Raw genomic sequence first — 14,706 nt, forward strand, 5'->3', positions numbered from 1 at the left:
TTCTCCAATTTTAATAAAACTTATAAAGCTAAACAAAACTTGGCCATTTCCTTTTAAAAAAGGGTAATGCTAGGGATCCCGCTCATGCTCCCACTCCCATTCCTTTTAAGTTTCTTTTTTTTTTTTACTTAGTGATTAAGAAAATATTTTTTAATAATATTGTAAATTTTTTTAAAAATATATTTAAAAGTGTTAAAAAATATTTTTTGTTTTTTTTTCACATCATTTTTTAACACTTTTAAATATTTAAAAAAAATTCATAATATTATTAAACAATATTTTTTTAATCACTAAGTAAAAAAAACTAAAAAAAAAATGTGAGCTGGAGCATGAGCGAGATCTCCACGAATCCCTATCATTTTCCTTTAAAAACAGAAAGAAAACAAGAAGTTGCAAACCTAAAATAGTTCGGGAAATCAAATGTACATTTGGCATTTCACCTCATAAAAAGAAAAATTAAAGTCTCGTTTAGATATTGAACTAAATTGAGTTGAGATGATAAAATATTGTTAGAATATTATTTTTTAATATTATTATTATTTTATAATTTAAAAAAATTAAATTATTTATTATATTTTATGTTAAAATTTAAAAAAATTGTAATAATAAAGTAAAATAAATTTAAGCTCCAAACGAAAACTTAATCATTTAAGTTTGATTTGTTTGTATTAATATAAAAGTTAAAATTGTAATTATATAAAAAAATTATTAATTATTCTAGGAATATGAACTTTGTGATACTACGACGTTTTTATAATAGAAATTTTTTTTTTCATTAATTACTATTTATTACCTTACATCATATGCCTTATAAAAAATATCTATAAAAAATATCTCACAATTTATAAAAAAAATTATAGATACAAGGGTAAGAATGAATAGTTACGGATATATTAAATTATTATTTATAATATATTATATAATTAAAATTATTTCACAGCTCACAATCAGACAGAAAATGACAGACGCCCCGCCATTTCCGCTGGCAAACGAGGACACCTCATTTAAATAAAGTTTCCGGGTGGCAGATAAAGAAAGCGAGGTACATTTTAGCAATTAGATATTTGTTGGCAATAACTTGAGCCCTGGTGCACAATGCGCCCTTAAGGTGCACAGAAGGGCCCCCCGTCCTTTCCAAAACGAGCGAAGACAGTGCAGCTTTTCCACCAGAGACTTCCGGAAGCGGAGAAGAGCGAGTTCGGCCGAGTGAGTGACTCGTTGAGTTGGTGGAACAAGAAGAAGATGGAGCGCGAGCCAACTCGGATAATGGTTGCAGTGAACGAGTCGACGATCAAAGGATATCCAAACGCGTCGATAAGCAGCAGAGGAGCATTCGAGTGGACTCTCCAGAAGATCGTTCGCTCCAATACCTCTGGCTTCAAGCTGATCTTCCTTCACGTCCAAGTCCCTGACGAAGACGGTTCTTTCTCTCTCTCTCTCTCTCTCTCTCTCTCTCTCTCTCTCTCTGATTGTTTGCTTTATATACTCTGTTTGGTTGCCGAGAAACCCGAGAAATGTAAAAGGAAAGGGGAAATCGAAACCTAATTATTCTCCTAAACGCCGACAAAAGGATTTGTATTTTTTTTGAAATCTCTAAAATTTGAAACCAAACTATTTCCAGCGATATTAAGGTTTTCTGCATCTAATTCGTGTTTAGATAATGTCGATGAACTTGTTGTGGTATTTCTATAAACTAATTCGATCATTTTCTAACCTTTGCATTCATAAATGTTGATTTTCTGTTTTGTTTGGAAGAAGTGAGGAAAATTCGCAATTCTTCTGAATTATTTATTTATATACGTGATGAAGGAAACGCGCCAGCTTATCAATTTGCGTATATATAATAGATACATACATATATATATATATATGTACATACTGAAGAAATTGCTTTGGGATGATTTGGAAATTCAGTTAAAGTAACCGAATTTCTATTAGAGATAACAAAGGTGCCTCTAATTGGGGAAGGTATGGAGGGAAGGTGTAGACTGATGGTTTGGTCGTGTTCAATGGTGAATGCACCATAGTTGAGGGTTCATTTAACTGAATTTGGAGGTGCCCATATCAGAGACGCAGGGTGATTCAAGAAACTTGAGCTGCAGTAGTGTTACGCCCAGGATTGATTAGGGATTTTCATCAGCAGTAAGCATACGCTATAGGAGCTCATCCTAAATTGATCTGGGAAGCTCATCCATTGCCAATGAAAAGATAAAAGGACTTAATAACGATCCTTAATATAAACCTATTGCTATAGGAAACTCACTCGCAAAACCTCTATCAGTTACGACTTTATTGTACCTATTCTTAATCATATTAATATAATTTAGAGGAATTCCTTTCTATCCCAAAATCTTCCTCATCACCTCTTTAAGTACCCATCATATGCTTTATGTAAGTCGGTAGAGACCAATGTAGATCTTTACTCGTTTCTCTGCATTTCTCCGTTAAAAGCCTCAGTGACAAAATAGCTTCCACGGTCAACTTGCATAATACTAAATCAATTATTCAATACTGTTTTCTTGTCTAACATTTTTGCCTGGCATGCAAGTCCTGCTTATTTTATTCCATGTGCTGATCCATGTCTGCAAATCTACTGCATCTTGTGTGAACAAAATCACCAGGTAATAATGGTATGTTATAACTTGTTTCTGCTAGGTTTTGATGACACGGATAGCATTTATGCCTCACCTGATGATTTTAAAATCATGGAGCGCAAGGACAGGGCAAGAGGGCTTCATCTGCTGGAGTACTTTGTCACTAGATGTCATGAAATTGGGGTACTGATGTACTTCTGTTTTGGATCTCTCTCTCACACACACACACGTGCCACGCACCCGTGCACGCACATTTATAGAGCCACTTAAGGAATTACGTTTGTGCTAACTTTTTATTTTACATGGGTTTACATCTTATTTATTAACAAAATAAATACTAGATAGTAGATACAGTCTTAGGGCATACAAGTTTCGTACACTCATTTTTAAAAAAGTGTGATCCACAAAAAAAAAGTTAGTTTTTTATGCAGGCCCAGATTTTTCCCCCTTTTTTTTTTTTTTTTTTCGAAATGAGTGTGTTACTCACTCCAGCACTGTATAAATCATTGTCCTATTATCAATGTTTATATTGACATACTTGTAGGTTTCATGTGAGGCATGGATCAAGCAAGGTGATCCAAAGGAAGTAATCTGCCATGAGGTGAAGCGCGTCCAGCCCGATTTTCTGGTTGTGGGAAGCCGCGGTCTTGGCCCGTTCCAGAGGTATACTTTTAGTGGCTGGTTGGAGACCCAAGTTCCCCCCTACCAAATTCATGAAAAACATGACACTGTAGTACATACTCGCTAGTCCTGGATATGTTTGTCGTCTTGGAAGGGTTTCCTGCTATATCTTGACATACTAAATGATATTTTGAAAATTAAAATAATTCCTGTACTGCTTTGCAGGGTTTTTGTGGGAACTGTGAGCGAATTTTGCGTGAAGCATGCTGAATGCCCGGTGCTCACAATCAAACGCAGTGCAGATGAGGCTCCTCAGGACCCTGTTGATGACTGATTGCCCTGTGAAATGTTTTTGATTTGTTTCATTCTGTCAATAGGCTTGTGACAGGAGCATGAGCATCTCTTGTTAAATACTTGTATGAGTTGTTTTTTCCAAAATAGTCATATGGAGAAGCTTTGTTCTTTGTGATCTGGATAGGTTAATTAGTAATTACGCTAAAAAAAACACCTTTTTGGTAGGTGGTGAAAATTGTGTGGTTGCTTGTAGCCTCTGAAGTAGTAGTTTCCCCAGAACTGGCCAGCTCTAGGCCCTGACAAGTGAATAAACCGTATAAACCATATAGTGATAGGATAAGGGTATATGCAACAGTTCACGTAGGTCTGGAACAGGACCAACCAAAATGACCCATCTATAGCAAGTGACGGAATACCTACCTTCCCACAAGTAACAAGTGCGAGAATTAACTCCTACATCCGTAGATTCCGTACCAACATCGATCACTACAGTAAAGTCTGCCGGTGTCAGAACCAAAATGTTCAATTTCTCGCATTATCGTCTCATCTATGACGATGAAGAGCCAACAATGGTGCTCGCACTGTCCACAAGACCTTTCATCATCTCACTCTCTAATTTGCATTTCAACTCCAGTGACATTTTCCCATCTGCGTTCCCCATCATTGAGTTCATCTCAAGTTTCTGCCTTACGAAGTCGACTTGTGATTGCTGTGAAGCAGGTGGCTTCTCTGGAGTCTTGCCATGGGTCAGTTGTTGGGCTTTTGGTGGTGCCCTCGTTCACGACTCTTCAATGCAGTTGAGGGATGTTGGAGGTCGAAATTGACACTGGCCGCTTCAAAAGGACTGGTTTGTAGTGAGTGATTGAAGGCTTCCTCTGCATCAGAGCTCCTTATAAGGGCAACCCTAGCACATAAATTATTAGAGAAAATATATGTTTCCGCTTCGTTCAGCACCCCAAACTTGCAATAAATTCTGATAATATCAGCTTTAGAAGGCAACGAGGATCCTCGGCTAAATGCCCCAATAGCACTGTGGGAGAACCTTTTCCCTCAGTGTTATCATGTGTGTTCTAGCAACTTGTTTTGATTTGTCTAACTTTACATCTGGTTTTTCGGCAGTTCTCTTGGATTTAGCTTCGTGAAACCCAACTTTGTTCTTTTTCCTCGCATCTGGTTTTCCGGCAACCCTCTTGGTTTGGTTTCATGTCTCTACTTCTTTGTTCTTTTTCCCCGTCCTTTCTTTCTCAGCAGTTCTCTTCGTCTTAGCTTCATGTGAATCTGCTTCTTTTATCATGTTCCATATCCTCTGTCTTGATCCATGTCCAGTCTTTTTGTGGTTAGTATTATTTCGGTCTTTACTCAATGACCGTCTAGATTCTCTCTCTTGCTACCAAGTTGATACTTTTTGTACGCGATCCATCAAGATAGACTAAACTTTCAAGGGATCAATGATTGGGATCCGCTCTTGTTTTGGCCTTAAGGACTGGAGATATCAGATGGCTCCCGCCCCAGATCAAGTTGTTGGGGGAGTTTCTTACAAAATGTCTTATCATCGCACTTCCGAATTGGAGGGGACCTAGCAAGTTGGCTTGCATTCCCGATCAGCCGCTCCCCTAAACGAGCTTCACTGGGAACTTTCAAGGGACACTGTTTCTATTGCTTTCTTTTGTGTTCCCAACTTAGACTAGAGAAGGGAGGAGACAACCCGGACAAGTATTTGTTGTTCTTCCTTTCCCTTGATAAAGCGAGCTTTTCAATTTGTCCTTTGGCCTTGCCATTACCTCTCCGAACTTTACCAACCCTTTTTGTTGACACAAGTTTATCGTCAGTTAGTTCTTTACTTCGACCACAATCAACTTCAATGGTGACGCCTTCACTTTTCTTCCTTCCAAAAGAGGGGCTCTTCCTACTTCTTCCTTGCTCTCACTACCATCATTTTCGAAACTTGATAATGGTTACCCAATTCTGCATTCAGGTACAAGAACTCCATTCTGGATTCCAGTAATCGCTACCAATGGTCTATCAAGTCCGTATCGATTCTCTTTTGTCACACAAAAACAAGTCATCTCTACCTCTAAAAGCCTAGCAATTTTCGTAACCCTCTGCAGGGCATAAACAAAGCTCGTCGAGTTACTCTACCTCGACATCTGTTCGAAATTCTTCTCAAAAGGGCTTCAACTGAGAGGGTTGGCACCAAGCAAAGGTGACATCCCCAAAGTATGCCACAAGCAGCCGGTCTTCCACATTTAACTTGGCTGCATAATTCGAAGCATCTGAAAGATCTATGGGCCACCCCGATCACCATGAGTGATTATTATTAAAATATAATTTTTTAATATAATTTTTATTTTGAACTTTGTAAAAGTTGAATTATTTTGTGTTTTGTTTGAAAGTTTGAAAATGTTGTAATGATTAAATTAAAAAATTAAAAATTAAAAAGTATTTATCTTTGAATAATGTTTGAAAAGAAAATGAGTTGAGATAAAACATATTCTCAAACGATCCCTCACTCTTAGCCACCCGAGTATTAACTACTTCAACCAAATGGAAGTCATCCAATGGCACCACCATCCAACAATTCACCAATCTGTAGTGCTCTCGTTCTTTCCATTCAATATCTCATTTCCGTCGCATCTATTCTACTCAGTCAATCCCTTACTACCTGCTTCATCCTGCCTTATCATCGGTCGTACCCCATCTTGAATGTCACTAACAACACAATCATTTACTTTTGAAGAACCTATAATCACATTCACTAGGGCCCCCTACGGTCTGCCAATACTCTCTTTAAGGGGTTTCTCTCCGGGGACTAGTAGGTTATCAAGAGGTGTGGTGTACTTTGATAATCACATTTTATGTAGTAGTTAAAATCTTCTTGAGTCCTACTATAGATCAATCACTATTTTATCACACACCCCACATTTTGTATTTTTTAACTTTATGTCAGACTCATCAACATCACAATCACCTTCAACCTCTCTCTCTCTCTCCCCCCTCATGTCTCCTCGGCCTCTCTCTCTCTCTCTTCTCAAGTTTTCTCTCTCTCAAGCTCTCCTCGACCACTCTCTCTCCTCAAGCTCTCATCGGCCCCTCTCTCCTCAAGTTTTGTTAAGGCAAGAGAATGAAAAAAGAATTTGAAAGAGTTGTCTACAGAAATAAGAGGAGAGGGAAAAACAATTTTCTGCCGACACGTAAAGTGTGCTCCGGCTGCTACTAAACAATGGCTGATCCAAAGATTAATTGAATCTTTTTGCAAAAAATCGCGTTTATGTATTTACCTACCGACCCAAACTTGGGGCTACCATGCCACGCTGCTTTAGCCTCGTAATAAAAAAGAGAGAATTTTTATTGGTGCAGAGTATGTATTGAGAAACCCATTTGAAGTTTTTTTTTTTACCTCGATAAACCTTTGTTGCCTTCCTCCAATTGCAGGAAAAGAATGTGGAAGAGCCACAGGCCCTAAAGGTTCAGTAGAAAATGGACCTCTGTACTTTGACTAGTTGCGAAAGAAATTGCTACGACAGTTCAACCCAAGCTTAGGCCTGAATTCTAATCACAGCATGAAGACATGTAGCCCGATTCCATCCAATTCGTCCAATGACCTTACTTATTACTAACAATATCTCTGTTTTTTTTTTCCCTTTAATAGATAAATATTGTACGCAGCACATCGCATGCATGAAGAAAATTTGTTCTTTACTTGCATCTATGTCTTCGCTTGCCTTACTAGTTTCTAGTACCAGCTCCCTTATATTGTCTTCACACTTTACGAAGCAAGTTTTGCTCTACCATCACGCCTCGAGGTATGATCTGACTCCAACGAAACAAACCAGAAGCCCCTGCTCCTCAGGGAGCACTCAGCAACAAGTCTCAAAGAAAGATTATCTGTAGGAAAGATTAAAAAGAACTTGAGGATTGGAAAGAAAAGGAGATCTCAATTATCTTGACCATCGAGTAATGTTATACATCACACTCTCATCCTATTTTGATCATACTAAGTAATATGTGGCACATTTATCACCATTAGATGATAAAGAAGTATGCAATAAATGATCATTTAATGATGATAAATGTGTCGCATCATATTTAGTAGGATGGTAGTATGGTATATAGAATTTTCCTATTCCAAATGATGTGGAAAAATGGGGAGGATTGCATGCAGAATGTTTGGTATGAATTCAGAGTGTCACTAGCATCCTAATGACTGCAAGATGTTATTCATGATCGATCAAATCTTCCTAAAGTAACAAGCATGGAAAAATTGGAAAGTGACTATTTTGGAGATTTCATCATCACAAGTTGTTTGGCTGGCCTGATATCGTATATATGTATTCCTACTCACTTCTCAAACTAATTCTAGTTGCCTCCAGGTAAAAAATATGAAAACCTGGAATGGAGAAGATAATTCCTAAATATTTTTTCCAATCGCATTCCCACTCTTATATTAAAAGTTCTGCATGATGTTGTCACTCACACGCTTCGTTGTGCATTGATATGCACATATGTTAGCATTACTAAAAGGGCAAGGATCTTACTGTGCAACGCATTGGTTCCTTCTCTGTATTCATTGTCCCCCACAAACAACCTATAAGTAATAGTGATTAACTTTCCCCATGGTAATTAATCATCCCAAACAAACGGTCAACATATTACAAATTATATAAACAATGTTCCCCACATGCAGATAGACTCCAAAGAGAAGTACAAAATTATTGTATTTCTAAAGATATATAATGAATACACACTAATAATTATAAATTTAAAGTAAAGGTCTTGAGGATTATTTAGCTAATTATGATTGTAGGTGGGTGCATAAGAAAAACAACAGATTCATGCATCACAAACATTGGACCAAAGCTTTCAGTCACCCGCTCGAATTGGTTCACCAACGTGAGTTTGTTCTGTGTGCATAACAAAGATAGATTCCCGAGCACAAAATGTCCAGAGGGAGATAACTTACTCATTGTATGTATTTGGGAATTTCACCTTTTCGTAGAAGGGAAAGAGAGTACTCAGCAGTGTCAATAAGGTCATCAATGTTGTGCAGGGATCTCTCCTCAGAACCCAACATGAAAATAGCACGAACCTGTGCCTTCTTAGCCAGTCTTGCTGCTAAATTGATTGGCAAACTTGGGGAGTTGAGGCTCCGCAATATCTGGCGATAAAGAGAAAGAACTTGTCCTCTATTCCTCGCCATATCCTCAGCTGTTGCCCATATAAGACCATTTGACATCTCTCTGCGCCGCATAATCAAAGAGAATGAGTGTAATATGCACTTGTGTTCAAACGAATTGATAGGGTTTAAGTAGTCTAATTTAAAAAAGACTTAAATGTTATAGTAATTGAATAATATTCCAATAAAGTATGTGAATCCTTTAATCTGAAGGAAAGTTACTCAAACAGTTTTGTGCACCACTATGACTAAGCTTGTAATTCAGACAAAATTTAATAGCCAACCAGTTAGGTTATGGAACTGAAAGTCAATATCTCAAATCTATTTAAAGTAATGAATAAATAGATAAGTACCTTCAAGATAAAACACTTCACAAGTCTAAATAAACTTGTGGAATGCACCTGCCACTGGAATACCAGTGTATTCCCAAGTTGCCAACTAACGAGTTCAAGGCACCAATCTACTGAAATGATTGGTTAAAAATCTTCCAGTGTTTTCATCTGTTAATACTCAATACACCAAAATCCGATGGATAATTTTATTTTTGGAATTGCTAATTTCTTGAAGAGTTAATGGTACTTCATCAATCATACAATATGGTGAACAAATTAAAGGCATTTGTACAAAATGAAAGGCTGGTCACACGAAAAACAATAGAATCATTATGTGAAGCAAGCCATACAGATCTTGCAGAAGCTATTGTTAGGAATGGAACGGCAGCTCCTTAGTGCCTATTTCAACCCAATTCATCAAAATCTCGACTTTTGACTGCAGAATTAGGAATTCCAAAACATAAAGTCAAAGAAAAAGTTGGGTCAAGTTGAGGTACTGGAACTTTCGTACATCTAAAATCTCGATGGTCAATGGTAATTCAAATTTCTGTTTCCAACTTTCAATTAGCCAGCAATCAAGATATGAAGATCAAATTATCAAATTCAGTTCCGGATAGAGCAAGTTGAATAAAACAAAATGAAAGCCAAACATAGCAAAATTGCAAGCCATACAGAACAAAATGCAAGCCAACGTTCAAACAGATAAAGAAAAATGCCAACCTAGTTTTTTAAAAATAAAAATAAAAATCTCATCATTCCTTAATGTTAAAAGATCATCTTCGCGTTGTCAAATCTCAACAATGTCCTATTATTTCTCTGCTTTAACAATGTTTTCAACATGGTTAAAGCTTGCTGTCCTATTATTTCCTTTCCTTCATTTTCTGATTTGAAAACTCTTCCATGTTAAAAACATTTTTAAAGCAGGAAACAGACCAACTCTGTCGTAGATAAATAAGCTGCAAAAGCTTTGAAGATTTGCTCTGTCGCAGATAACTAAGCTGCAAAAGCTTTGAAGCTTTGCTCTGTCACAGCTCTGATCGAGCAATACGAGCAGACAAGCAACACAAGGGTGGAGTGTGCTTATACCTGCGGCGTGGAGTGGGCGGTGAGTGTGGAGGTGGATGTCTACCTGCGGCGGAGGAACACGATCTGCGACGGCGTGGAGGTGGCGTCAGCATCGATCGTCAGAGTGAAGAGAGTGGAGATAGAGCAAAATGCGAAGAGGGTTTTAGAACTAGGGATTTCTGATTTAGCAGGAATGGGAAGAAGGAAACGGGCGAATTACGAATGTGTCCCTCTTTGTTCAAAAAATTTACGAAAATGCCATGCCTGAATACCAGAATGGACGAAACAAACCGGAACAGCTAGGGGTGTAACTGGTCTGGTCTGGTCCAGTCTGGTTTTGGACAAAATTTAGAACCGAACCGGTATGCACCGGTTACTGATTTACTGTTTTATTAAAAATCAGTTACTGTTTACAAAAATCTGCTTTATAAAAATATATATAAAAAATAAATAAAAAATAAAAACTGCTATAAAAAATCTGCTTTATAAAAAATGGAACAAAATGGAAGATGTCAGTGCATGCCCTAACAGATTCTATAAGTCAAGTAAGATGTCATATAATGGCTTAGATGACCAACAAATTCTATAAGTGGAAAATAATGCCCCAAGTCTGCAATAGACAATTGATCTTCTTACATGTCCTAAAAATCTAACAGCTTTGCAATAACAGAGATTATATGTATTAGAGAGTAAGAGCTTCACAATAACAGTCTAACAGACAATAAATTAGGTCTCATATGGATTTTTTGTTCCTCAATCGTCTAAGATGTTTTCAAGGCTCACATCTATATTTTTTGCATGCACAGAAAACAAGTGACACCATGCATGCAAGACATGGAATACTTTTGTTTGGTTGCAGTGAAAATACATTTGGGTTTGTCTAACTCTCTAGTACTCTTCACTTGTCAGGCTATTCATTTCCCCTTTATGCAATTTTATAATTGTACTATGTGCCGATAGATTTATATGGGTATTTTACCCCAATACTTTGTACTGCCTGATGATGAATTTGGACACATGATAGGTTCCTTATGAGATCAACAAAAGATGGCAGTACACACATTCATTTGCAGGAGTATTACAGATCAATAAAATCAATGCTAGTACATACTTTGTGCGGGATACACACAAAATTTCTGATCAATAAAATAAGAAAATCAATTAAATCTACAGGAGGCAGGAGCATACCCACATCCCAATTCCAAAATACATCAGAGACCACAAAAGGACCAACAAACAACAGCGATTCAAAACCAGAATCAACACCATCAAAAGACTAAAAACCAGAGAGAGAGAGAGGGAGAGAGAGAGAGTACCAATCGGAAAATCAGCGAAAATACGCGACGGAGGGGATGGAGAGAACTTCGACGGAGTCACGGAGGCGTCGGAGGGGCTGGAAGGGGGGAGGGGTGGGACAGAGGGAGGGCAAAGGTTTTCTCCTTTCGGGGGGAGGGGGAGCGAAAGTGAAGCGAAAAGACGCGGCGGAGGGGATGAAGAGAACTTCGACGGTGTCACGTAGGCGTCGGAGGGGCTGGAAAGGGAGGGGGGGGGGATTCGACGGAGGGAGGGCTAAGGTTTTCGCCTTTCGGGGGAGGAGGGGGTTGGGGGGGGGGGGGGGAGGAGAGCGAAAGTAAAAACTGAAAACTGGATTTTGGGGGCTGAAAACTAACGTTGAAACGGCGCCGTTTGGATTGAAATTGGACCCAAACGGCACGTTTCAACTGACGGTTTATTTTGATAAAAAAAAAAAAACTGAGTTACGCAACTCAGTTTCAAAATTTTCCAAACCCCCCTTCAACTTAAACGGTGCCGTTTTGTGTTTGGCAGATGAGGTATAGTGTTATTCTTTTATCTTTTTGACACTAAAAAAAATTATTTAAATTACTAAAATTAAAATTAAGTAAACTATTCAATGTGTATTATTTAATTAAGTGATTAAAAAAATAATTAATTATATTTATATTTATCACGTTAATTGTTAATTTGTTACTAACTTAGAGTTAGAGTATGTCAATGTATTAATATTATGAATATATGTTAATTGTCAATATATTAGGCTTTTTAGTTTTCACATTTTGTATATGATTACATTTAGTTAATTACATTACTATTTGTAATTGCTTTATACTTAATAATTATAGACTATACCAATATTAATAGTGACATCCATATTATATATAGTAGACTTGTAATGAACTTAATACTATCAGTCTATTATAAATATATTATGTTATAGCTCTAGTATATTATAATGATATTAGTATTAGTTACAGTGATTTAGTATAACTATATTAGTATAAATATAACTATAGTCTATATTAGACTATAAATAATATAATTAATACTATATTATTAATATAGTTATATATTAGTATTGGTTATAAACTTATAGTGATTTAGTATAAGTGTAACTATAGTCTATATTAGACTATTAGTATTAGTTATAAACTTATAGTGATTTAGTATAACTATATTAGTATAAGTATAACTAATATATAAATTATATTATGATCAATTAAATTTTCATTTTTAAGAATAAACTTTTATTTTATAAATTATAATAACATTATATTATATATAATTATAATAATAACATATAATCAAACAAATTACATGAAGATTAACATTTTATGTTATAATTTATAAATTATAATATGAAATTATTTCATATATGATATATAATTATATATAAAAGTTTCACATATAATTATATATTATATATAAAACTTATATATAACAAATATTTTGTGTAATATTAATTTTGTATAATATATATAAAATATTATTTTTTATATATTTGTTTCCCAATTGATCTGGTCTGAAAAATCGTAGAATCGGAACCGGACCAGTTCCAACTAGCTTGCATAACACAAGAACCAGTCCCAGACTAGACTGGTTCAAAATTGGGCCAATCGATCCGCTTTGTTTAAAATTACACCTCTAGGAACAACTGAAATTTTATCCAATACAAAAAAGTATTGGTTACTGTTTCACAACAAATCTCAGCCACCATTGGCCAGAACGAAAATGAAAACATTGGTTCCGTCTCTAAGAAAATGAAAAGAATGGACTTCTTTACCAACCAAGAGCATTACATTAAGATTAGGTTTGGCCAAATGAGTTGAGATGAGATAAATTGAGATAAAAGATTAAAATAAAATAAAATATTATTAAAAAGTTATTTTTTAATATTATTAATGATTTGAAATTTAAAAAATGTTAAATTTTTTATTATATTTTACATAAAAATTTGTAAAAGTTATAATGATGAGATTAGATAATATGAGACGGGTTAAAAGTATTTCTCAATCCAAACTGAGGCTTGAAAAGGCTCCCAACTTTTCTCAATTTATCTTATATAATCATTATAATTTTCTAAATTTTAACACAAAATGTAATAAACAATTCAATTTTTTTAAATCTCAAAACAATAATAATATTAAAAAATAATATTCTAACAATATTTTATATAACTTTTAACTTTTATCTCAACTAATTTCATTTCAATTGACTATCCCAACTCTCCTAATTACTGGATGTAAGACGTATGGGACCAATAAATTATTTTCCATCCGTTCAGCTACCTTCAATGGCAAATATTGTATAATCTGAGTGGCAAATTGTATTGAGAAGTGCTACATTTTATTATTGTTTAATTTGTTTTGGACGGTTTGAGTCGTCAGCGACAACAATATTGGGCCTCATCACTGGAGTGAGGGAGGTAGAGATTGGAGTGAACGCTTGTCACAGGATGAGTTGCGGTGGCACAACAGCGCTTGAGCTTCACACGTCAGATATTTTTGTGACACTTCTTATGAAATCAGAGATTCGCCGCGTTTATTTTCACAATATTTATTATCTCGTATAATTATTATAAATTTTTTTGATTTTTATATAAAATAAAATAAATAATTCAACTTTTTTAAATTTTAAAATCAAAATAATATTAAAAATATGAGAAATTTTATTTGCTACATGAACAAATCTTTCATTAAATAGAAAAAAATAATATTTTGATAAGAATATTATTGTAATTTTAAAAAAATTTAAAGATAAAATTGACTATACTTGCAATGCAGTCTCCATTCGAGAATTGTATGTAGTATTACTCTAAAAATATATATTCTAACAATATTTTATTCAATTTTAAATTTTAATTTTAACTCATCTCATCTACGAAAACAAAACAGGCCGTGGAAGTGGCATGGATTGACTCGTGCGAGTATAGAATAGGGCTGTCCAAAGGAAGTAGATTAGGCCAAAGTTGAAGAAGAACATATTAATAAAAATAAAAACAAACATGAGAATTTAAAAGCATTGGGGAAGGGGGAGAGGAAAATGTTGCTTGAGTTTTTTTGTGGGGAGGTTCGGCAAGAGTAAAAGGGAAGAGACCCTTGTCAAAATTTCCAGGATTAGGTTTTGGATTCACGGTGTTGGGTGAATGCTTTTGCCATTCGAGATTTAAGAATAATTAAAAAAAGAAAACATTTGCATTTTTAAAGAAATTGATTACTCTTACAAGCTTTTGTTACCAACTCTTATAAGCCCAACTCATAATAACTACTCGGCTTGAACATTGATTTTCTTCCTCTGTAATGCGAAGCATACCTAAATAGTGGATCCGTTG

At 35.5% G+C, this 14,706-nt stretch overlaps 2 protein-coding genes across 5 annotated transcripts; one reads left to right on the top strand and one right to left on the bottom strand.

Annotated features, from left to right (window-relative positions):
* The first annotated feature begins 1,046 nt into the window (after nt 1-1,046).
* On the top strand, nt 1,047-3,679 carry LOC121250628 (universal stress protein A-like protein). Its single transcript, XM_041149802.1, has 4 exons — nt 1,047-1,420; nt 2,656-2,777; nt 3,139-3,257; nt 3,441-3,679. The coding sequence occupies exons 1-4, from the start codon at nt 1,243-1,245 to the stop codon at nt 3,547-3,549; spliced, it is 528 nt and encodes a 175-aa protein (XP_041005736.1). The 5' UTR covers nt 1,047-1,242; the 3' UTR covers nt 3,550-3,679.
* A 3,515-nt stretch (nt 3,680-7,194) lies between these two features.
* LOC121250621 lies at nt 7,195-10,278 on the bottom strand. Of its 4 annotated transcripts, XM_041149793.1 has the most exons (5): nt 10,101-10,249; nt 9,365-9,450; nt 9,036-9,182; nt 8,470-8,746; nt 7,195-7,394 (listed from the first exon to the last, which is right to left on the bottom strand). In XM_041149793.1, the coding sequence occupies exon 4, from the start codon at nt 8,740-8,742 to the stop codon at nt 8,470-8,472; it is 273 nt and encodes a 90-aa protein (XP_041005727.1). In that variant the 5' UTR covers nt 8,743-8,746; nt 9,036-9,182; nt 9,365-9,450; nt 10,101-10,249; the 3' UTR covers nt 7,195-7,394. The 4 variants fall into 4 exon arrangements, with proteins under 4 accessions (XP_041005727.1, XP_041005725.1, XP_041005726.1 ...); XM_041149791.1 differs by lacking the exon at nt 9,365-9,450 and having other exon boundaries at nt 10,101-10,257; XM_041149792.1 differs by having other exon boundaries at nt 9,036-9,450.
* Nucleotides 10,279-14,706: the final 4,428 nt, after the last annotated feature.

Source organism: Juglans microcarpa x Juglans regia, chromosome 2D (genome assembly GCF_004785595.1).
Source record: "Juglans microcarpa x Juglans regia isolate MS1-56 chromosome 2D, Jm3101_v1.0, whole genome shotgun sequence".
Classification (NCBI taxonomy): Eukaryota; Viridiplantae; Streptophyta; class Magnoliopsida; order Fagales; family Juglandaceae; genus Juglans; species Juglans microcarpa x Juglans regia.

Excerpts from the sequence above, each read along its gene's own strand:
- LOC121250628 (XM_041149802.1), top strand. The coding sequence starts at position 1,243 with ATGGAGCGCGAGCCAACTCGGATAATGGTTGCAGTGAACGAGTCGACG. Across the intron at positions 1,421-2,655 it reads CCAAGTCCCTGACGAAGACG|GTTTTGATGACACGGATAGC; the intron begins GTTCTTTCTCTC and ends TGTTTCTGCTAG. Across the intron at positions 3,258-3,440 it reads GGTCTTGGCCCGTTCCAGAG|GGTTTTTGTGGGAACTGTGA; the intron begins GTATACTTTTAG and ends ACTGCTTTGCAG.
- LOC121250621 (XM_041149790.1), bottom strand. The coding sequence starts at position 10,192 with ATGCTGACGCCACCTCCACGCCGTCGCAGATCGTGTTCCTCCGCCGCA. Across the intron at positions 8,747-10,100 it reads CCGCCCACTCCACGCCGCAG|AGAGATGTCAAATGGTCTTA; the intron begins GTATAAGCACAC and ends TATGCGGCGCAG.